This window comes from Cydia fagiglandana, chromosome 21 (genome assembly GCF_963556715.1).
Source record: "Cydia fagiglandana chromosome 21, ilCydFagi1.1, whole genome shotgun sequence".
NCBI classification, from domain to species: domain Eukaryota; kingdom Metazoa; phylum Arthropoda; class Insecta; order Lepidoptera; family Tortricidae; genus Cydia; species Cydia fagiglandana.
In genome coordinates, this window is record NC_085952.1 from 4,848,053 (window position 1) to 4,872,909 (window position 24,857).

General features: G+C 36.8%; 2 protein-coding genes across 5 annotated transcripts in view; both read left to right on the forward strand.

The window, feature by feature from the left end:
• Positions 1-4,046: 4,046 nt before the first annotated feature.
• Positions 4,047-10,572, forward strand: LOC134674992 (ABC transporter G family member 20-like). Of its 2 annotated transcripts, XM_063533137.1 has the most exons (5): positions 4,047-4,167; positions 4,921-5,003; positions 5,715-5,868; positions 6,449-6,647; positions 7,423-10,572. In XM_063533137.1, exons 1-5 carry the CDS (start codon positions 4,132-4,134, stop codon positions 7,635-7,637), a joined length of 687 nt encoding a protein of 228 aa, XP_063389207.1. In that variant the 5' UTR covers positions 4,047-4,131; the 3' UTR covers positions 7,638-10,572. The 2 variants fall into 2 exon arrangements, 1 of the variants encoding a protein (XP_063389207.1); XR_010099670.1 differs by lacking the exons at positions 4,047-4,167; positions 4,921-5,003; positions 5,715-5,868; positions 6,449-6,647 and adding an exon at positions 6,687-6,852 and having other exon boundaries at positions 7,423-7,450.
• Positions 10,573-12,245: 1,673 nt separating this feature from the next.
• Positions 12,246-24,857, forward strand: part of LOC134675171 (protein phosphatase PP2A 55 kDa regulatory subunit) — a 228,153-nt gene continuing 215,541 nt past the window's right edge. For 2 of the 3 annotated variants that reach the window (XR_010099703.1, XM_063533361.1), the window contains exon 1: positions 12,246-12,533. The gene's annotated coding sequence lies outside the window, so the exon portion shown is untranslated. The remainder of the gene's footprint in view (positions 12,534-24,857) is intronic. The other variant, XM_063533364.1, reaches the window with a different exon arrangement.

Here is a 24,857-nt window from a genome sequence, read left to right on the forward strand (position 1 = left end):
ATAGATAATTTTAGTGGCCTAATATCACTTGCTCATAACTTAGAATACTTATAATTAAGATAAAAACATAATTTAGATTTATTTACTCCATAAGTATCCTGAAAGGTTGAATATCGTTTCTAATCTTCTACTTTACTAAGTAATGTTGAAAACCATTTATTTACAAACAAGATATCTACAGTGGTATTTAAAAGAAATTAATAACTATCTTAAATCTAAAATAGGCCCTTGAGGCATTGTACATTGCTGGCGGCATTTCCTCGCTGTATCGCAATGCTGATACGTTGTGCGAGGTAGCCGCCAGCTCTTCGGTCACCAGTTAGATAATAGATTTTTTTATTTCCACAGGAATCGTCTGGCCCTTGGAAGGCATGGAGAGGTACCTCCAATACATCGCCCTGTGCCTCCCCTTCACTATCCCCTCGAAATCCCTCCGTGACATCATGGAAAAGGGCGCCACCATTTTGGATACCTCCGTGTATACTGGTTTCCTCATAACTGTGGCCTGGATTATCATTACTCTGGGCCTGTGTTTCTTAAGGCTGAAGTATAGAAAGACGTAGTTTATTGTGTAGTTAGTTAGTTGGGAATTATCAGTGTTAATGTGAATATTTTACAATAGAAAATAATAATGAAAAAGTGCTCCACCATCTTGGAAATCTCCGTATAAACCGGGTTTCTCATAACCGTGGTGTGGATTATCATTACTCTGGGCCTGTGTTGCCTATGGCTAAAGTATAAAAAGACGTAATTTCTTGTGTAGTTAGTCGGGAGTCATCTCATGTGGATATTTTGCAGTATTTTGAAATCATGTTTTATTAAAATCGTGGAAATAGGCTCAAAAATCTTGGATACCTTGGATCTAGGTATATACGGGGTTTTTCATCAACGTAACTGGTGTCATTACCCTCGGCCTGTGTTTCTTAAGGCTGAAGTATAGGAAGAAGTACTTAATTTGTGAAAAGTTGGAACTTATAACAGTTGGATAAATTGATGTACCTATTTTGAAATTGCGTTTTATTAAAAAATGTTCTGGTGAAAACCTGGTGGAGTATGTACTCGTAGTACAATCCAGAGGGACTACCGCGAACCACGTTTGACGTGTTGCCTCCCTGTCACACTTACGTACGAATTCATAAGTGCGACAGAGAGACAACACGTCGAAAGGCCTCCAGGACTTTAATCGCAAATAGCTTGGACATTTATTTAGGGACCTAGAGGTCAATACCATTTGAGAAATACCTAATAGTAAAAGTCCTTAATCGTACAGTCGACGCACAAATATCTGAACACCGCCTCTATGTCTAAGTATTAGCGTGCATGTTCGTTTAGATATTTTTGTGCACCTTGGCCGTCTTTATACATATCGACTGTGTCCACGGTATATCGGTGTTACCTATGATTTGAAGTGGTATTAAAAGAGTTATAATGACATTTAAAAAAGACAGTTGTTGCGTCTAAAAGCCATAAAAATTGGCTATTTTACACGGTGTATTATAATAATATAGATTGCCCAATTTAATATGGAGGTAAAATAGAAATAAATAGATTGCTCAATAAGGTTAAAAGATGTATTATAAGTTGTGTATTGTGTTAGGAATAAAATATAATAAATAGGCTGTTGATACAATTTACTAAGCAGACGGTTTATACATTCATTTTAAATGTTACAAACCGATATCACAATCTGTTATAAAAAAAATAGAGTTTATAGTTTTTTAACCCTTTCAATGCCAAGAAGTGAGCACCTTAATGTGTCGTACCCACAATGACAAGAACGACTATACGCGTTATAGCGTAGGCTGTCAAGTTACCTTCAAGTTTTTAATTAAATTGTATAATTATTGTACCAATGACGGTGGCGTGTGAGTGGTATTTTTAGATAATAACGTTTGGTAAAGAAAGGGTTAATAAATAAAACTGGGTGCTGTATGAATTTTGTATGTAAATAATATACAGGGTGTAACCAAAATACGAATGATCCATTTAAGTGCATAATCAGTAAATCGTATTTTGATTAGGAAAAAGTTTAAAATATTAACACGTATTTTCGTTACACCTTGTATATTCGTAGGTAAGGGTAGTTATTGAGCTTAAGCTCTTCGGGTAGCTTGTATATAGCTTTTATGGAATAAGTTTTATACGGATATATTTTGTATGAATTTGAATATAGTTTTTAAATATAATGTTATAATTTTGAAAGTGTTGCACAGACAGTATATTACTGCCGGTGTCATATATGTATCTATACAACTTCTTTATCTATTCAATCTATACAATACATTTTTTACAAAAAAAAGTACCTATGATTTTTTTGACAACTTGCTGGGTGGGTAAAATAGAAATATTTCGTTGATATATTTAATTGTATGATGGGGGGGGTGGAATCAATATTTGTCAATTTTTTTGGAAGTTTATAACGAATGTTCTCGAGAAATAAACCTATAGTCTGTATCTTTAGGTATTTAACTAAAAGTAAACAAACAATTTGTACTTACATTTTCGGGTAGTTATAACATTGGTTAATAACCGACCAATTACAAAACCGCCTGAATCAGTCACTGAACGACCTGACTTTAACCTACATTATTTGATCGTGTAATGTTTTCATCTACCCTCAACTGGTTAACGAGGCATTTGAGGGTAGATTTTGTTTACTTTTATTTAAATACCTAAAGATACAGAGTATAACTAAAAAACTGAAAGACCAGGATAAACTTTAACCCTTTGACGCGCCATGGACACCTAAAGTCATCATGAGGCGTAATTTATAGCTGCCGAGTAAAACAAGGTGATTGGTACATCGTTTGCCAAATTGAAACGGCAGATAGGTTGAGTCATGTGCTATCTTCTCATGCCTGGAAAATCGAAATTGGCCATGGTTTTTTTTACTACTACGCAAGTAAAAATTTGAAATTTACTATAAACTGGCATAGAAGTGAAAAAAAAAAATGTGCGCCAAATTAAAAATTTCTAGGCCTGAGAAGATAGCAAATCAACCTATCTGCCGTTTTAATTTGGCAAACGATGTACCAAACATCCTGTATTATGCTTTCAAATAAGGATTATTCTGATGAAGGTTCATACCGATGATCTTGGCGTGTAAGTGACGTTGTTCGGTATGATGCATGGCATTCAAAGGGTTAATATTCTAGAGACCATGGAAACAAATTCCTAAGTGACGTAAACCCATATACTCTGGAAATCCAACCTTTTCAGTAGAAAAAGGCGCGAAATTCAAATTTGTATGGGGTTCGACCTTCGTGTCTACATTTTGCAGCCGCCTTTTTTTACTGACAGCTGGCTTTTGCCAAAGTATATTATGGTTTGATGGTATTCATAAATAAATGTGTATTTAGTTATTACAATGTAAAATATAGAAAATTTTGTTATTGAAAATGTATAGGTAGTAAAACATACATATTGCCGTAATTATAGCATTTTGTGATACAAATGTGATTTGTGAGGGTATTTATGAATAAAAATATTCAACTTTAACTAGTTTTTCCTAATTTATTAAACCCTAGTAACTCAACTACCTACCTATACAGGGTGATTCATGAGACGTGAGCAGGACTAATCCTGCACACTCAGTAACTGATAATTGATCGATCACTGTCGTATTTAGGTGAAACAACCACACTTATTCCTATTTTTCAACTTTTTGGTGAGAGCAAATTTAATTCTCTACAATCATGGTCACCCTACAAGACCTAATTAATAAACATAAAACCTCTTTTACGAAGAAAATAAAATGTCAAACCTGAGTGAGATACGAGATGACATTCAATTTGACACACAATATCGAAGTACGAGATGACACACAGTAGAAGTAAATGCACTAGTACTAGATTGTGAAATCAAAATTATAGTGGTGAATACCTGATCTTATTTAATATAGTGGTGAAACTTAACAAAGACTTATGTTTGATGGTACTAACAATCAAAAGACAGATGAAAATAGTTTTTGCTAAGTAGAAATCTAGAAATGTAGCCCAAGAAAAACACATTGAGAGATATAAATAAATAGAAACTTAATATAGGCTTATTTCTCGTTTCCCAGATCACCAAATCTCCAATTTTTTGAAACTAAAGTTCCACAAGGCATATGAAGGTTTCACGAAACGGGCGATGAAAGCCTGCGGCAGACCCGAGCGCCTGGTGCAGGTTCGTATCCAGATATAAAGAAATTGTATGTATATATTTGTATATAACCTCACGACTCATTTAAATAGTCTCAACCAATCAAATTGCGATTCAACCAATCACATGCTTGCGATTGGCTGTAATCCAGATTTTCTATCATGATTGGAAAATGCAGCTTCACCCAGCAATTTCAAAATTCATGTATGCATATAATTATATATCGTTTATATTTATTTATGTAAAGTTTCAGCAAGCACCCTGTATCGTATCACATGTACCTATACTTCACTAAGGTAACAAAACTAGAATACGTTTTTGATTTTAGACATATTTATAATTTTGTACATATCTGATATTGTCTTTATTTTTAAAGATACGAGAGACCCCTTAGCGTGTACCTACTAACTTAGAAATAAATAACCAAACTTACTTACTGAACTATTCCTAAAAATACACTCCTTAAGCCCTGTTCAAATCCTAAATCATCCATACCACAATAGCATGTGTCTCCCAACATACAGATAATTCCCTTCTCTGGCACATGATCTGCTTATTTTAGGCCCTTTCCTGTCTTGGAGAAAGAAATTGGTGCAACATTAAAATCACCATATTATCAATTCAAAAACCAACATGGCATTAAGGCGATCTTCACATTAATCACGGTCTGATAATCGCGTAAAATGGCGTTTGGAAAATTTCTGATTAACTGATATTGATTTTAATTGTTTATCCATTTGTATTTCGTAAAAGGTACGTGACACATGTAATTATCAGATTCCAGTGCACTTCAACGAGCCCATCTACGGGAAGATGAACGGGCAGTTCGTGGCGTACATGGCGCCTGGCGTTATGATCACGTGAGTATAATAAATTGTACTCAATAAGGACAGTGCCCAGAATGTCCATAATTACAACAGCCACGGATGTCAACCACTAAATAAGGAGGAAAATCTCTGAGGCTTTCGTAGAGGCTGCGTAGTTTTATCACGAGACTCCTATACCAGCTACGTTCTCATCATCAGACCAGCTAGATTGCACGATTGGGGAAAAATTGTGTGTTGTATGCATACATAACTGGGTCAACCTTGCTTGTAAACGGGCCCACTGATTAACAGTCCGCCGGACGGTATCGGCCTGTCAGTTAGAACAAAATTTTGACAGTTCCGAACAACTGACAGGCCGATACCGTCCGGCGGACTGTTAATCAGTGGACCCCTTAAGATTTAACTTAAGCCAATATTGTAAGCTAGATAAAAGCTGGTAAGTAGATGAAAAGATCCAGAATTGGGGAATATAAAAACTATTATAATTTGTTACCAGTGAAAGATATCAGTTCATCACTTATCAAAATAAGTTGCTATTCTACTAGAAAAGCATTATTGACTGTACAAGCTCTTATAATTCTAAGAAAGTTTTTGACGGATGCGATTTACTCAAAATGATCTAGGGTCTCTTCCTCTAGGGTCAAAAACCACAGGAGAGACAATCGAAAACGTGTATATTGGAAAATAAGCGCTCCCGGTGCCTCTTAAAAATGTATGTCAACAAATATCATTGCTGTTTTTCAGAATAATCTTCTTCCTGGCGGCCGTGGTAACGTCAACCTTGATGATCGGTGACCGTTTGGAAGGAGTGTGGGAACGGAGCGCAGTCGCCGGAGTCCAGCCTAAAGAGATGCTGCATGTGCATATCGGGATACAGGCCACCGTTATTTTAGTACAGGTAATTCTACATCAACATCCGAAATAATTTTATGGGATATTTCACTCCCGTCATTTGCCTCATCTTTGATTTTGAAAGCATCCCATTGTCTCTTCCCATGATTCCTCTTTGACTCGCTCCCTGAGTCGACGGAGCCCGGATTTCTGGGTAGTTTGCCCTTCTGGCATCTGAAGCAACCTACCTATATATTGGTTTAATGTGACTATCGTCAAAACATTACACATGAACATTACGATCTGCCTGATCTTACGATCGGCCGCCGACATAGATACAGTTTGCAGATCATCCGAACCCGTCTAATTAATACCCCTTAATTATCGTTATTACTGAATACAGTCACCGAGCAATTTATTCATTGGTGGAGGACCTCGTGGTAAAACGAAATTGCTCTTGTTCGAAATTTCGTACCCGACTTTAGAGCAGAGATAGGTGCCAGAGGCATAAATTTACAGAACGTCGGGTTTAGGATATAAAAACTGGCGAATTAATCTTAGCCATAGCTTGGTAAACGCTTTTCACTGAATTCATGCATCTCGAATGTTCCGACCGCACTCCTAAAACTAATGTATATTTCTTCCAGACCATAGAAATGATGCTACTCGGCTACGTAGGTTATGGATTACCCACCAGAGGTTCCCTGTTCGCCTGTGGCTGCCTACTGTTCCTCCAAGGCCTCAGTGGAATGTGCTACGGGTTCCTGCTCTCTGTATGCTGCTCCAGCTACACCATGTCATTCTTCATCGCTACTGGGAGCTTCTACCCCATGATCCTGCTATGCGGTAAGTTCTCCGGGCCATAGACATGCTGCTTGGCTAGGCTATGATCTACCCACCAGAGGTTCCCTGTTCGCCTGTGGCTGCCTGCTCTTCCTCCAAGGCCTCAGTGGAATGTGCTACGGGTTCCTGCTCTCTGTCTGCTGCTCCAGCTACACTATGTCATTCTTCATCGCCACTGGGAGCTTCTATCCCATGATATTACTGTGCGGTAAGTTGTAAATTTTCATAACTATAAAATCCTTCATCATCCAGCTGTTTGGTTTTGGTATGTTGCCAGAATTTTATTTCGAGTAGCACTTACTTGATTTCCATGTCGTTTACATCTTTTTCTTCTTAAGAAATTGTGCACAAAATCAAAAAGCAATATAGATTATGGTACGAACTAAGTCGATACCTGAATGATCACTTATATCTCATATGTCAAGATAGTATAGATAATTTTAGTGGCCTAATATCACTTGCTCATAACTTAGAATACTTATAATTAAGATAAAAACATAATTTAGATTTATTTACTCCATAAGTATCCTGAAAGGTTGAATATCGTTTCTAATCTTCTACTTTACTAAGTAATGTTGAAAACCATTTATTTACAAACAAGATATCTACAGTGGTATTTAAAAGAAATTAATAACTATCTTAAATCTAAAATAGGCCCTTGAGGCATTGTACATTGCTGGCGGCATTTCCTCGCTGTATCGCAATGCTGATACGTTGTGCGAGGTAGCCGCCAGCTCTTCGGTCACCAGTTAGATAATAGATTTTTTTATTTCCACAGGAATCGTCTGGCCCTTGGAAGGCATGGAGAGGTACCTCCAATACATCGCCCTGTGCCTCCCCTTCACTATCCCCTCGAAATCCCTCCGTGACATCATGGAAAAGGGCGCCACCATTTTGGATACCTCCGTGTATACTGGTTTCCTCATAACTGTGGCCTGGATTATCATTACTCTGGGCCTGTGTTTCTTAAGGCTGAAGTATAGAAAGACGTAGTTTATTGTGTAGTTAGTTAGTTGGGAATTATCAGTGTTAATGTGAATATTTTACAATAGAAAATAATAATGAAAAAGTGCTCCACCATCTTGGAAATCTCCGTATAAACCGGGTTTCTCATAACCGTGGTGTGGATTATCATTACTCTGGGCCTGTGTTGCCTATGGCTAAAGTATAAAAAGACGTAATTTCTTGTGTAGTTAGTCGGGAGTCATCTCATGTGGATATTTTGCAGTATTTTGAAATCATGTTTTATTAAAATCGTGGAAATAGGCTCAAAAATCTTGGATACCTTGGATCTAGGTATATACGGGGTTTTTCATCAACGTAACTGGTGTCATTACCCTCGGCCTGTGTTTCTTAAGGCTGAAGTATAGGAAGAAGTACTTAATTTGTGAAAAGTTGGAACTTATAACAGTTGGATAAATTGATGTACCTATTTTGAAATTGCGTTTTATTAAAAAATGTTCTGGTGAAAACCTGGTGGAGTATGTACTCGTAGTACAATCCAGAGGGACTACCGCGAACCACGTTTGACGTGTTGCCTCCCTGTCACACTTACGTACGAATTCATAAGTGCGACAGAGAGACAACACGTCGAAAGGCCTCCAGGACTTTAATCGCAAATAGCTTGGACATTTATTTAGGGACCTAGAGGTCAATACCATTTGAGAAATACCTAATAGTAAAAGTCCTTAATCGTACAGTCGACGCACAAATATCTGAACACCGCCTCTATGTCTAAGTATTAGCGTGCATGTTCGTTTAGATATTTTTGTGCACCTTGGCCGTCTTTATACATATCGACTGTGTCCACGGTATATCGGTGTTACCTATGATTTGAAGTGGTATTAAAAGAGTTATAATGACATTTAAAAAAGACAGTTGTTGCGTCTAAAAGCCATAAAAATTGGCTATTTTACACGGTGTATTATAATAATATAGATTGCCCAATTTAATATGGAGGTAAAATAGAAATAAATAGATTGCTCAATAAGGTTAAAAGATGTATTATAAGTTGTGTATTGTGTTAGGAATAAAATATAATAAATAGGCTGTTGATACAATTTACTAAGCAGACGGTTTATACATTCATTTTAAATGTTACAAACCGATATCACAATCTGTTATAAAAAAAATAGAGTTTATAGTTTTTTAACCCTTTCAATGCCAAGAAGTGAGCACCTTAATGTGTCGTACCCACAATGACAAGAACGACTATACGCGTTATAGCGTAGGCTGTCAAGTTACCTTCAAGTTTTTAATTAAATTGTATAATTATTGTACCAATGACGGTGGCGTGTGAGTGGTATTTTTAGATAATAACGTTTGGTAAAGAAAGGGTTAATAAATAAAACTGGGTGCTGTATGAATTTTGTATGTAAATAATATACAGGGTGTAACCAAAATACGAATGATCCATTTAAGTGCATAATCAGTAAATCGTATTTTGATTAGGAAAAAGTTTAAAATATTAACACGTATTTTCGTTACACCTTGTATATTCGTAGGTAAGGGTAGTTATTGAGCTTAAGCTCTTCGGGTAGCTTGTATATAGCTTTTATGGAATAAGTTTTATACGGATATATTTTGTATGAATTTGAATATAGTTTTTAAATATAATGTTATAATTTTGAAAGTGTTGCACAGACAGTATATTACTGCCGGTGTCATATATGTATCTATACAACTTCTTTATCTATTCAATCTATACAATACATTTTTTACAAAAAAAAGTACCTATGATTTTTTTGACAACTTGCTGGGTGGGTAAAATAGAAATATTTCGTTGATATATTTAATTGTATGATGGGGGGGGTGGAATCAATATTTGTCAATTTTTTTGGAAGTTTATAACGAATGTTCTCGAGAAATAAACCTATAGTCTGTATCTTTAGGTATTTAACTAAAAGTAAACAAACAATTTGTACTTACATTTTCGGGTAGTTATAACATTGGTTAATAACCGACCAATTACAAAACCGCCTGAATCAGTCACTGAACGACCTGACTTTAACCTACATTATTTGATCGTGTAATGTTTTCATCTACCCTCAACTGGTTAACGAGGCATTTGAGGGTAGATTTTGTTTACTTTTATTTAAATACCTAAAGATACAGAGTATAACTAAAAAACTGAAAGACCAGGATAAACTTTAACCCTTTGACGCGCCATGGACACCTAAAGTCATCATGAGGCGTAATTTATAGCTGCCGAGTAAAACAAGGTGATTGGTACATCGTTTGCCAAATTGAAACGGCAGATAGGTTGAGTCATGTGCTATCTTCTCATGCCTGGAAAATCGAAATTGGCCATGGTTTTTTTTACTACTACGCAAGTAAAAATTTGAAATTTACTATAAACTGGCATAGAAGTGAAAAAAAAAAATGTGCGCCAAATTAAAAATTTCTAGGCCTGAGAAGATAGCAAATCAACCTATCTGCCGTTTTAATTTGGCAAACGATGTACCAAACATCCTGTATTATGCTTTCAAATAAGGATTATTCTGATGAAGGTTCATACCGATGATCTTGGCGTGTAAGTGACGTTGTTCGGTATGATGCATGGCATTCAAAGGGTTAATATTCTAGAGACCATGGAAACAAATTCCTAAGTGACGTAAACCCATATACTCTGGAAATCCAACCTTTTCAGTAGAAAAAGGCGCGAAATTCAAATTTGTATGGGGTTCGACCTTCGTGTCTACATTTTGCAGCCGCCTTTTTTTACTGACAGCTGGCTTTTGCCAAAGTATATTATGGTTTGATGGTATTCATAAATAAATGTGTATTTAGTTATTACAATGTAAAATATAGAAAATTTTGTTATTGAAAATGTATAGGTAGTAAAACATACATATTGCCGTAATTATAGCATTTTGTGATACAAATGTGATTTGTGAGGGTATTTATGAATAAAAATATTCAACTTTAACTAGTTTTTCCTAATTTATTAAACCCTAGTAACTCAACTACCTACCTATACAGGGTGATTCATGAGACGTGAGCAGGACTAATCCTGCACACTCAGTAACTGATAATTGATCGATCACTGTCGTATTTAGGTGAAACAACCACACTTATTCCTATTTTTCAACTTTTTGGTGAGAGCAAATTTAATTCTCTACAATCATGGTCACCCTACAAGACCTAATTAATAAACATAAAACCTCTTTTACGAAGAAAATAAAATGTCAAACCTGAGTGAGATACGAGATGACATTCAATTTGACACACAATATCGATAGTTTAGTATTCTAATGTTAGGGTGACCATCCATGTCATAAATAAATTAATAACTTTTTTTTTCAACACGGCTAGAAAATTAACGTTAACCTCACTAATACTGATAGGAAACAGTTGCTTATAATTTACGAAATGCGCAGTGTTAGTCCTGCTCACGTCTCATGAATCACCCTGTATAATATAGAATCCGTATTTACCTTTTAACCGCCACGAATATTTTATATATCAATGTCATTTTTTTATCTTAACAGCGCACTCTATTGACGCCTTGGCGGCACTACACTACCCTAGGTATATACGAATGCTACTCAGGTGTACTCGTAGTTTAATCTTTTTGTCATGATAATGTCTTTTAAAGGCGATAGATGGCATGATTCAGCGGTTCTCTGACATTATAACACGCAACAGTAAACTTTATTGGAAACTATTAAGGTAAATTTTATACTGTAGGTAACCTTCATCGCACATGGCTGACAATGGCGGTCAAAGTGTTAAAAGGATACTTATGTATTAATATGATAGCTGTTCGCCCAGCTCTTACAGAAAATACATAGGATTCAGTCTATTTTCCTTTTCTCTCCCCATTCTACACAAGTTATTATATGAAAGATTTCGTTTTCGTAATAAGTAATTTTCGCCGACTTTACTTGAGGCGCGAGTGCTTTAAATGAGCAAATTCTTAACCACTTCGCTTAGTTTAGTTAGGTATATTCTTGTAGAGTACGCCTCAAAGAATACAAAGAATAAACCTTAAAGGTCTTACCCAGTTGTAACCATAAACATGACATAATAACCGTACTGTATACATTATGTTTGCCCATATCGTCGGGTGACAAGCAAAAGTCACTAAGTACTATCAAAAAATTTAAGTAACAATGCATTTTATTACACTTGTAACACGGTTTATTGTCCAATAATTTCAATGGTGATCGTTTTGCTTGTCACCCGACGATATACATATATACAGGGCGAACATACAAAGTGACTACGCTCCGCCGAATTCATAACTATATACAGAGCCATCTACACTTACTTTCAAGAAAATCCATGTTCAGGCATGTTAGCTAAGCCTTGCACCTCCACCACGTGCCCACTTTAGTCTTAATTCAACGATGAGTCCAGTATAAATATTTTTCAATAGATGGCGCCATTGAACTAACCGTTCAATAGCCTCTGATGTAAATAAACTCAGTACGCGCGATCGCGTACGGTACAAAGTTATTTACCACATCTTTGATGTCTTATTCCAAAGTAATAAAGACCATTTTTGCTAGCTAAAAAGTAAATGTTAAGTTAATGAATGCCACACAGATGTTTACGTACGCTTTACTAAAGCATTGTAGAGACGTTTTTCATGCCGATAACACGCGTTCGCGGTTTGCCGGCTTCTCTCGTAATAAATATTGAATTATTGTGACTAGATACGTGTTTTGTATACAAACCATAAGCTTCAAAAAAAATCTACGTGAATCTAATTGAACGTGGTTGTGTGAAGTGATTTGAAAATTTGGTTTTGGGACGTAATTATTTGACTGTTTAGTCTTGTTTTGATTTTTGTTTTTGTGGCGTTAAAGACTGCAAATACAGTTTTTGCTGGATTCACAGAAATATCAGACCTTTGTCAGGACGTTTAACCTGCAACAGCAACAGGTATGTTCAACCTGTATTTTTTACGATTTTTCTGCCATGCCTGTATTAGACTCTATTTTTTATGTGCATTTTCTTGATCAAATTGGGGCTTAAATATTAGTATTTTGTGGCGTATATTTTCTGACTGTGCAAATAAAAATACAATCGATTTTATAAAAGCCTGTGTAAGTACCATTTTTTAATAACAATTTGTTTACATTGAAGTATTCAAAACTAAAACTATTTAATATAGGGAAAAAATATGATCGTATTGTTTTGCCGAAATACCTATGGTTTTATATAATTAATTCCAATAGCATAGATGCATGTAATGTGATCGTATAGGTATAATAGGTAAGTACATATGTATTTTACAAAGAAAACTTTTAAATCATTTATTTTAAGTAGAGAAAAGAACACCAATAATTATGCGTAGTGTAAAAAAAAACGATGTAAAAAAATATTTTGTTTCCGAATTTTCTTGCTATTGGACAAATATGTCAACTGTCAAATAATTAGCTGATGTATCTTATTGTAGGCAGTGCCATAGTCGTTCACATAGCCAATCCAGTATACCTGTATATCCTGTGTTTATGGCTACAACTTTACCACTTATTAGGATGAAAACAACAAGTATACATTTCGTCAAACATTTGCTGTTATTTGATGGATCATTTAGGTCACGGACGGAGTTGTTTTTTTAATATTTCTAATAAGTACCTACCCAACCTTTTAGGCTTTTAAGGGTACCATAAACGAAGATTGATAAACAGAAATATGAATGATTTGTATATAACAAATATGTATTTTATGCGTGCTCAAGTTAGACGTCAGTCAGTCAGAAAAGTCGAAAATTTTTGTAATTCCCTCAATTTTGTGTAGGGAACGATATTTTCCATTTCCAAATTTTCCATAGTTTCGAATTTTCCCATGGTACTAACCTATTTCTCTTCTTCCGACTCACCCTATATATAGTTACGGCAGGTCATGACCTTTAAGGCATGTTTTTATGGAGACGTGGCTACAACACTATAAGAAAATCAGTAGGAATTTGATAAATTTAGACCCCCGTGGCTCCAGTAAACACTATCAAAGATCAAAATTTATCGCAACTTAACTCGCTATGGGTACGAAACTCCTCGCTTCGGGCAAACTCGGCTCCGTTCGGCTCAGAATTGCTCCGAGCAATTATTTAATTATTGGCACAACTTGACGTCATATTGACGTCCTTTTGCATGCACGACCACAGATATGATAATGACTTGAATTTTGACAACTACTATTATTTAACATTATGAAACTACACAACGGGACTTAATCGCGTATTTAAGTTTTAAGATTATTTACCCCCGACGTTTCGAGGACGGCGTTGTCCCCGTGGTCTCGGCGAACACTGTCAGTCTTCTCCGAGACCACGGGGACAACGCCGTCCACGAAACGTCGGAGGTAAATCTTAAAACTTAAATACGCGATTAAGTCCCGTTGTGTAGTTTCATAATGTTAAATAATCGTGAAAGTTTAAATCAGTGTACAATTATTTATTCTGTGCTATAATTAAAGTAGCTGTTATATACGTATTTTTAAACTAACAAACATTACAATAACACCAAGCCTTAACAAATAGGAAGTAACCGAATCGTGTCAATAACATTTTAATTGCACGCCAAAGTTTGTAAGCCAAGGGCAGACAGACAGACAAACAATATGGTGGCCTCGACGATAAGGTATCAATACGACCTGTACCTACTGACTGACAGTTACACGTCTCACTGATTTAAACTTCCACGATTATTAAACATTATCAAACTGCACAACGGGACTTAATCGCGTATTTAAGTTTTAAGATTTACCTCCGACGTTTCGAGGACGGCGTTGTCCCCATGGTCTCGGTGGTCGTGGTCGGTGGAGATGTTGATGTCAACTTGAGCCAGTCTTCTCCGAGACCACGGGGACAACGCCGTCCTCGAAACGTCGGAGGTAAATCTTAAAACTTAAATACGCGATTAAGTTACACGTCTGTAACGATCAAAGAATTATAGTCGCACCAATAAAAGTCTGCAGCGGATTTGATAGCCCACGCAGCGTAAGTGTTATTTACGCTGCGTGGCTAGCACGGCGTCTAATAGCCTTAAGTCGCGTAGTATTTTACGCCTTGGTAGCATAGGGTTTGAGATGGAGCCGCCTGGTGATTTGAATTTAAACTAATCGCTACGACAACGTGTGCACCAGCCGGCTCCGTTCATATTGATCACTGTGATGCTAGTATGTTTGGTAAAACCAATTTATTGAACTTAGTTCATCAAAATATCCAAGGATTTACCTGTAAGGAACACGAAATTGATTTGTTTATACAGTACTCGAATATTGACATTCTCTGTATAACTGAGCACTGGCTTAAAGATCATGAATTTATGTTTAATTTCAATAATCATAGTATAGTAAGTTCATTTTTTAGGAGATCTTGCAATCGCGGCGGGTCATTGATAATGGTAAAACATAATTTAAAAAGTAAGGAGCGTAAAGACATTGTTGACATGTCAGTGGAACGCCTTATAGAACTTTCTTGTGTTGAATTGGAACAATTTATAATTATATGCGTGTACAGGCCCCCATCGGCAGACTATAACTTATTCGAATCGGTCATAGATGAAGTACTTAGTAGTGTTTTTGGAAGTCATAAAAAAATAATTGTATGTGGTGATTTCAATATTAATTTGCTAGAAAATTCGCCATTATGTGGAAGGTTACTAAATACTTTTAAATCCTTCAATTTAGTCAATTTATTTTGTGAACCCACTCGAGTCACAGCAACCAGTGCTACATGTATAGATAACATCTTTAGTAATAATGACGCGATTAGTAAATCTGTTATTAACAACCTAAGTTCTGACCACTGTGGACTAAAAGCTTCTTTCAGCGGGAAAACTGAAGAAATTCCTCAAGATACTTTGTGCAGGCCGATTTCCGAAAGTCGCCTAGGTTTATTCAATCGTAATATTACTAAACAATTATGTTGTCTTTCATGTACCCAGGAAAACCCTGACTGTTTGAGTTCCGAGTTGTTTAATTGTATTAAAAAGGAATTTGATGCCTGTTTCATTCAGAAAAAGGTGCAAGGCAAGGCTAAGACTAAATTTAGCGACTGGGCTACACCGGATATTCACGAGAAAAGACGCCGGCTCTACGACTTATATGATTTAAAGGCAACTGATAAAAGCCCGGAATTTCTAGAGTACGTCAAAAATTATTCTAAATCTTTTAAAATGTTGTGTGTCGCCGCTAAAGCCGATTATTTGTCGAAAAAGATCCTAAATTCCAGCGATAAAGTCAAAACTGTATGGCAAGTTATCAGTAATGAAACTGGAAAACGTAAACTGAAGGATCCGCACTACAACCTACGAATTGCTGACACTTTAGTAAGTTCCGACCGTGAAGTAGCAGATCATTTTGAGCGGTTTTTCTCGAATATCCCGGTAGAAACAACAAGATCCCTTAATTCATCGCCAGACGTCGCTGAAGAAATTTTGAAGACAAATGTGGCAGAATGTACAGAAATCTTCAAATTTTCGTATGTCTCATCGAATATAGTTCTTAAGACTTTTAGGTCTTTAAATTTAAAGAAAACAGAAGATCTTTGGGGCCTGTCTGTCAAAGTATTAGATTCCATCATTGAGTCAATTACACCATACTTAGCTGAGATTTTCAACAGATGCATTGATGCTGGAATTTTTCCAGATATTATGAAACATAGCAAAATTATCCCTCTGTTTAAATCAGGAACGAGAACAGATCCCACGAACTTTAGACCGATTTCAATACTACCGGCATTAAGCAAAGTGTTCGAGAAACTTATTCTGAATCAACTATTGTCACATTTCAACAGAAACAAACTGCTTGATAGCAATCAATTTGGTTTCACCAAAGGTCGATCAACTACTGACGCCGGTGCGGTACTTCTAAAACACATCTTTGATGCTTGGGAAAAAGCTCAAGATGCTGTTGGAATTTTCTGTGATCTGTCAAAGGCATTTGATTGCGTTGATCACGAAAATTTAAAGAGAAAATTAAGCCGCTATGGGATAAAAGCTAGTGCCCTTGACCTGGTCTCATCGTACCTTTCGGATAGAACTCAGCGAGTAGTTATTAATGGAACTCAATCGGCGGGGTCCCCGGTAGCCCTCGGAGTGCCTCAAGGTTCAATTCTTGGTCCCTTCCTGTTTTTGGTATACATTAATGACTTACCAAAAGTTGTGCAAGATAGACATGATATAGTGTTATTTGCAGATGACACTTCCCTTATATTTAAAGTGGACAGAAAGGAAAATAGCTTCGAGAGCATTAATGACGCGCTATCTACCATTGTAAACTGGTTTACGGCAAACAATTTGCTTTTGAACGCCAAGAAAACCAAATGCATCAAGTTTACGCTACCTAACGTCAAGCAGGTAAATAACGGCAAGATTAAAATAAAAGGTGATACGCTGGAATTTGAGGACCGAACTGTTTTCCTGGGAGTCACTTTAGACTCCAAACTGCAATGGCATGCACATATAGGCACTCTAGCCGGAAAACTTAGTTCAGCAGCCTATGCAGTGAGGAGAATCAAACAGCTGACAAACGTAGAGACGGCCAGGCTGGTATACTATAGTTACTTCCATAGTGTTATGTCTTATGGAATTCTGTTGTGGGGAAAAGCGGCAGATATTCAGACAATATTTGTGCTGCAAAAACGAGCTGTACGTTCCATCTATGGACTGGGCGCTCGAGTATCCCTAAGAGAGAAATTCAAAGAAGTTAACATTCTTACCGTTGCATCTCAATACATACTAGAGAATATTATGTATGTTCGGAAAAACATCCACGAATTCAAGGTTAACAGTGATATCCATAACTATAACACTAGAAACAAACATAAACTTGCCGTGCCCGCCCACCGCCTCCGTAAGGTTAGTACGTCTTTCGTCGGGAACTGTACACGTTTTTATAACAAAGTCCCCACTGATGTAGTGAATTTACCACTTCACAAATTTAAGTCGCACATTAAGCACTCCTTGTTATGTAAGGCGTACTACACTGTAAATGATTTTATAAACGATAGAGATGCTTTTAAGCCGGTAGCTTGATTGGTTTCATTAGTATAATAAGAATTAAATAAATATTGTTTTTTTTTTACACTGAATTAAATATGCTAGTGTCCAGTAGAATTGACACATGAGACAATGATGTTCTCGCTTGATTATATTGTTTAATTTAATTTTAGTTTTGGACACTTGGAGACCTTATACATCTCTAAGTACATATTTATTTATTTGATTTTTATTTTTGATTGTACATACTTACCTATATTTTTAATGTTTCTGACACTTAGAGACCTTTACATCTCTAAGTCAACTTAGGCTAGTAATTATGTGAAGCTATATTACTGTCTTTTTATGTAACATATGAGCACAAAATGCCGTGTCTTACAGCTACATGTTATTACTATTTTAATATTAATATAGGCCGGTAGCTTGAACATGTCATGCTCGCTTAAAAGTCTTTGCTTACGGTGGCGTTGTTGATCGGGTCGCCACTTTCCCGAATGAAGGTTGAGGGAGGCGATGGCTGAGATACGCGTCATACTCGTGAACGGGTGCTGTTTGTGGAGACTGGTCTGTTAAGCTAACACGAGCTATTATACTTAGTAACTTTTATTAATTAATTACAGTGAGACGCCTCATTCTGTTCTCGTATGTTTCTTTTAATGAATGTATTAATTATACAGGATATTGACTCTTGGAGACCCTATACATCTCTAAGGATAACTTGATAAACTATATAATCTTATAGTTCTGACACCTAGAGACATTTACACCTCTAAATATTATAGATTTTTTGTGTGTGTTTTTTTATCTGTATTTTGTATGTAATTCGACATTAAGAGACCATATACATCTCTTAGTAATTGTAATACGTTAGATTGAATTGTTAGTTTTAATTTATAAAATTGTTGATGTTATTATTTTTGCTTTTATGTAAATTCAATGTTGACGTGTAAAAGTGCCCTTGTGGCCTATTTGCTGAATAAATGTTGATATTTGATATTTGATATTTGATATTTGATACGTCATAATTTCATAGAAGTTTGACCTTTAAAATGACACTTGCACTGCGTGGGCTATCAAAATCGCTGCAGACTTTTTGCGGTCTAACTAGTATCACGATTGAAGAGGTAAATGACAATAGAGTCAGACCAAGAAAAATCTGCAGCGGATTTGATAGCCCACGCAGTGCAAGTGTTATTTTAAAAGTCAAACTTCTATGAAATTATGACGTATAAATAGCACTTGCACTGCGTGGGCTATCAAATCCGCTGCAGACTTTTTTTTGGCCGACTCTAATAAGGATTGCCACATTTTATATGAAGCTAGCTAGGCTAAAGTCGCAAACCTCGTAACTCCTCCGGAGGAAGGAGGTTTGCGACTTTCTGTATTGTTGGTTCAGGTAGCAATTACAAATTTCCTTGTAATGGAGTTACGAGATTGGCGACTTTAGCCGACGCAGCAGCACCGTGCATTGAGAAATACCGTTTCTTCACAAAATTACAGCGTTCAGCATACGCTGATCGCGAATACTCGCGAGGATCCGATTTAGCTACATAGGCTAGGCTCTACTGTACCAGGCGTGGCTCATTCCGCGATTTCATCGCTTTGCTACAGGTAGCTAAAAGTACATCCGTTCCACACCAATTTTGGTGGCTAGCCATAAACCGAGCGTGGCGTATCTGTCCTGATCGTAACAGACGCATTTTGTTAGAGAGTGAGTCTTCTGTACCTAGTATACTATTATTTATTCTGTGACTGTACTTACGAGTATATAATTCTATTTACTATTTATTTCCTGGAACTGTACGGTCTTCACAAGACTTACCATTACCTATAATATAGTTACAACGATTTATAAAATTGCAAGCATTATGTTGTCAAAGCTAACCATCAGTGTTGCCTTGAGGAGGCCTTGCTGCGAACCAGTTTGCTGTATCACCTTATTGGGGCGAGCACATAATGCAATGCGAGTGTGCCTGTAGGCACGTAGTCGTAGTGAAATGGTCAACAAACATGTTTGTATTGTAAACATCAAAAACAAGATCAACCAATAACAGTTTTGATTGATTCATGGTTATATTAGTTTCACTAAACTTATATCGACCGGGATAAACAAGATGTATGTTATAACTGCGTTGAAATATCGGGAGCTCGAAAACAATACAAAAGGTAATCACGATCCACATCCCGGTCGATATATGTTAGCTAAGTCTAAAGATCAACCATTTTTGGAAAACTACCTATATCGGTACGGTAACTACCTACGGTATCCATGTTTTTCATCGTGGCAGTCTCTGACAAATGTATGTAAAATGCATTAAGTGGTACATGACACGATAGACGATAATAGTGCAACCATCATATCCTGAATATCGCATTAAATATGTAGAATGGTATTGCCATCATATCCGACTGAATATATCACATAACATGTAGGTACTTAGAATGTTATTGGTAGAATTCATTGTTTTGCTTCGTACGTTATACAAAGGAGGCTTTGTTTATATTTCATTATTTCATGTGGATTTTTATCAGGCTGGGGTGTAAGTGTAATTTAATTAGTTACAAAGCTAACAAAATACAATTTGCACACATTAGTCATACAACTTGTTCGAGAAATGCAAAATGCCAGAGTTAGCTTGATCCCACTCTAAAAGTGCTCCTAAGGTCGTTGAATCTGTCTTACTAATAAACTATTGGATCTATACATATAAGCGTCCCCAATGTCATTGTCTACAATGTCACCGGCCAGTGACATTATGCATGACTGTCTATTGTAATCATGTCATGTATTGCAATCATGTGTGTGTGTGTATTGTAGGTATGTTGAGATGGCTTGGACATGTGGAAAGAATGACTGAAAGAAGGCTGACAAAGAGAGTGTATGAAGGAGAAGTGGAAGTGGGAGTTGGAAGGGGTAGACCTCGGCGGACTTTCTCTGATCAGATCGGGGAAATCCTGAAGAAAGGCCAGGTCAAGAGCACCCTAAACCGGCGAGCGTGTATGAGGAATGTTATGAATGTGAAGGAAGCGAAAGAGGTATGTCAGGATCGTAGCAAGTGGAAATCCGTGGTCTCTGCCTACCCCTCCGGGAAATAGGCGTGATTATATGTATGTATGTATGTGTGTATTGTAATCAATCAATCTTTGTATGATATGCCTAGAGTCTCCCCTTATTTATAAACGTTTACTAAAGTTGACAAGTCGATAATAATCGTTTGTCCCTTTCCATCATACCAATACGTCGGAAGTAAACAAAATCTGCCCTCAAATTGCTCCTTAAGCCAGTTGAGGGTAGATGAAAACATTACATGTACAAATAATGTAAGTACAGGTTTACTCGGGTAATTCCGAATGTCGAAAACTGTCGGATAATTCCGAAAAGAGACTTTTATTATGATGGAATTAAGGGTGATTTTCATCTGAATTTCGGAATTATCCGACATTCGGTATTACCCGAATACACCTTACTTAGGTTAGTTAGAGTCAGGTCGTTCAGTGACTGATCCAGGCGGTTTTGTATATTTGGTTGGTTGAACAATAAATGTTATAATACCCGAAAATGTATAAATTGTTTGTTTACTTTTATTTAAATACCTAAAGATACAGACTATATAGTCCGCAAGCTCGTCGCGCTATTATCGACACGATTCGGGAAATGCATTTTCACCACACCAGCTCGGAAAGTCTTACTTTGCACTTCAAAAACTAATAGCAAAGTTGCATTTTATTCACATGTGAGGTAAAGTAATCAAATGTAAATTTTGAGTTGTTTTCTTATGTTTGCTGGAAGAATTGACTTTTAAATGATGACTTTGGATGATAAATATTTAATAACATTTTCATCTCTCCTGTTCGGAAAGTTCACCTTTCATAGGCTGATAGCCGGGTGGAAAATTTCATTTCCCACCCTAGGGTGGAAAGTAATTTTTACTTCGAGCAACAGCTAACATTTTACATTTAGATTGAAAAAAATCGAAAACCATAGACAATCCGATCTTAAATTGGGATGTATCTGAAACGGCCTTAGTATATACAGGCCTTGAAAAAAGTAAAATTGAATGAATGAAAATAATGTAATGATAATAAATCAAGTGATCCATTTCACCCGAGATATTTTGGCGCTCTCTCTTCGTTCGAGCGCCAAAATATCTCGGGTGAAATGGATCACTTTCCACCCTTGGTTAACAATCTACTATTATATGGATTTGATTTTGTTTGATATTTTACATTTAATATTTGCTTCGGATTGGTGTGGTGAAAAATTTTGTGTTTCACTCGGGGGCAAATTTTGTTTAACCCTCGTGCTTTGACACTCTCACAACGCTCAAGATTCCATTTTTCGAACCACTCGCTACGCTCGTGGTTCAATTTTGGACTCTTTCGCTTGCTCGGGTATCAATTTTAGCACGAGCGGTTAAACAACAACTTTGCCCCCTTGTAAAACAAATAACTATAGAAATTCACTAGATGAAATAGTAAAGATATGTGACGTTCCACAGCAAAAGGTACCTTATGGTGACTGGCACTTACGCGATTATTAACGCCGCTCCAATATTCAGCCGGGTCAATGGTACCTTTTGCCGTGGAACGTCACATATCTTTACTATGTCATATCTAGTTAATCTCTAATTAATTTCCCGAATCGCGCCGTAAGTACGTCATGGAGGTTGGAAACTGAATGAACAGGTTACATTTTTTATGGCTCCATCAAAGCCTTGAATTTGATGATTCGACCAATGTCAAGGTTTGATAGCACACGGCCAGGGTCGGCCAGTTGGTCAGTATAATATCCGACCAACCTACAAAGAATCACAAACTATTTAATATATATTACAGATATAGGTACTTATTTAGGTTAAGATTAATACGTTTAAGTAGTAGTAGGTATGCCGTAACTGTATGAGATTTTTTTTTATTCATATTATGTGACTGCCATATTTACTCATTGACCTTTTAAAGGCCATTTGTCGTATCGAAAAATATCATCACGCACACTTTAACATCATTGATACAAACACCCCACCACACAAGAAAAAAAAATAGGCAGTAAAATTTTAATCAATGGTATAAGAAAATATAATTGAATAGGTATGTTTTGGTTTAAAATCGAATGAAACAAAACAAATATATATATAGTGTGTTGCATTTAAAAATGATTCAAATTTCATTGGAGGTGTTTTGTTAAAATTAAAAGAGTTTAAATTAAAATAAGCATCCATTGACTTAAAATGCAAAATAATGTGTAGTTTCTAACCTAAACCACAGAATAAATAATAGTACAAGGTACAGAAGACTCACTCTCTAACAAAACGCGTCTGTCACGATCAGCACAGATATGGCGGCTAGGTGGCGACAGCGCCACGCGCGGGTTATGGCAAACCCTAAAATTGGGGTCGAACGGATGTACTTTTAGCTACCTGTAGCAAAGCGACGAAATCGCGGAGTGAGACACGCCTGCCTAAACTGCTAAATAAAGGGTGTGTTTCGAGTTGAAAGGGTTAACCTAAAAATCCCTCGCACTTCCGTCTATATATGATAAGCTGACAGTTTCATGACAAGTGCCGCGCGCCCACGTGACCGCCGGCTACTAATGATTGACAATCACACAGTCATTAGCTAATAGGCTTTATCATTACAATTGGGTTAGACGCTGACAGTTATTAATACGTCACAATACAATCGAAAGTAGCTAACTAACCATTTATAGGTAGCATTTTCAGTGCAGCGGAGTGGTGTTAACGGAATTAGTATAAACAATTTCATTTCAACCCTAATGATTAATTAACGTTAATTACGTTAATATTAATAACCTTAATTCACCATTTCAGTTGTAATTATCTATAGGTACAAATTTCGTTAACACCATTCCGCTGCACCAAAAATGCTGTAAAATTTACGATGTCTGATACTAACACACACACTACACTACACATACGGCCCGATTCGAGCTTTAAGATACGTCAGTTAATAGATCTAGAAACAATATACTTAGATTAGATTTGTCAGTGTCAAAAGAGAAGTTTTTGTTTGAAGAAACGTCACATTTGACACTGACATATCTAATCCATATCGTTTCTCAATCTATTAAATGATGTATCTTGAAGTTCGACACACTGTAGTATAATATGTACTGTATTGTACTATTATGTATAATATGTCGGCAGCCGATCGTAAGATCAGGCATATCGTAAAATTCCTAGGCATATCGTGAAACGTGAAAGAAAATCTTTGAATCGTTCCCTGAGTCGACGGAGCCCTATTTCTGGGCTCCTATTTCTGGGCAGTTTGCCCTTGGGGCTATTCATAAATTACGTCATTTCAAATTAGGGGGGGGGGTCTGGACATCGGATGACGGTAGCATGAAGTAGGAGGAAATGGGGTCATTTGAAGCATGATTTTTGGATGACTATAGGGGGGGGGTCAATACCCCAACCCGGCTGGTCACCGTGGGGTATAATGACCAAAACCCTCCAGTTTAAACACCAACAATAACAACAAGAACAACAACAACAACAGTAACAACAACATCAACAACAACAACAACAACAACTACAATAACAACAAGACAAAGAAACTAAGAATATGAACTGGAGGAGGCCTTCACCCAGAGAGGGATCCATATAAACAAATTCTACAACCAACTTGAAAGCATAGATAAACTAAAAGGAATATGGAATAAAAAAGGCTATAATAATAATAATATAGGGGGGGGGTCAAAAATCGTCAAAAATCGATGACGTAATTTATGGACAGCCCCCTTCGGGCATCTGAAGCAACCTTCGAGCAACACCGGCTTCCGACAAGGAAGCAACCTAACGAACCTATCTTACCTATATATTGGTTTAATGTGCCTATCGTCAAAACATTACACAGGAACATTACGATCTGCCCGATCTTACGATCGGCCGCCGACGTATATAGTGTCCAAGTTTATCTACAGCCTACCTGTCTCGTGTCACGCCACGTGAGCTACCGGAACTGCGTGGAAACTATGATTACCGCAACGTTCTCACGGACGGCCGTGACGTAGCTTGCGTGAGATTTACCGGTCTTTCCGTGCGGCTGTACACTTTTACCGATTTTGAATTTAACTTGCATTTAGTTTTGTCACTTCGGAGTTCGGAGCCACCCCGATAATAAGTAATACGAGATGAAGATAAGTAGAGCCTTAAGCTGCTACTTTTTGGCTTGTGGATAAGTCGAAGGGTATACAAATTACAATCTAGACCATGAAAAGCAAGCGAGAAAGCTGAAAGCT

What these genes read in the sequence shown, in the direction of transcription:
- LOC134674992 (XM_063533137.1), top strand. Translation starts at nt 4,132, where the DNA reads ATGAAAGCCTGCGGCAGACCCGAGCGCCTGGTGCAG. An exon ending in GACCCGAGCGCCTGGTGCAG is followed by an intron (nt 4,168 to 4,920) that starts GTTCGTATCCAG and finishes TGTAATTATCAG; the next exon opens with ATTCCAGTGCACTTCAACGA. An exon ending in CCACCGTTATTTTAGTACAG is followed by an intron (nt 5,869 to 6,448) that starts GTAATTCTACAT and finishes TATTTCTTCCAG; the next exon opens with ACCATAGAAATGATGCTACT.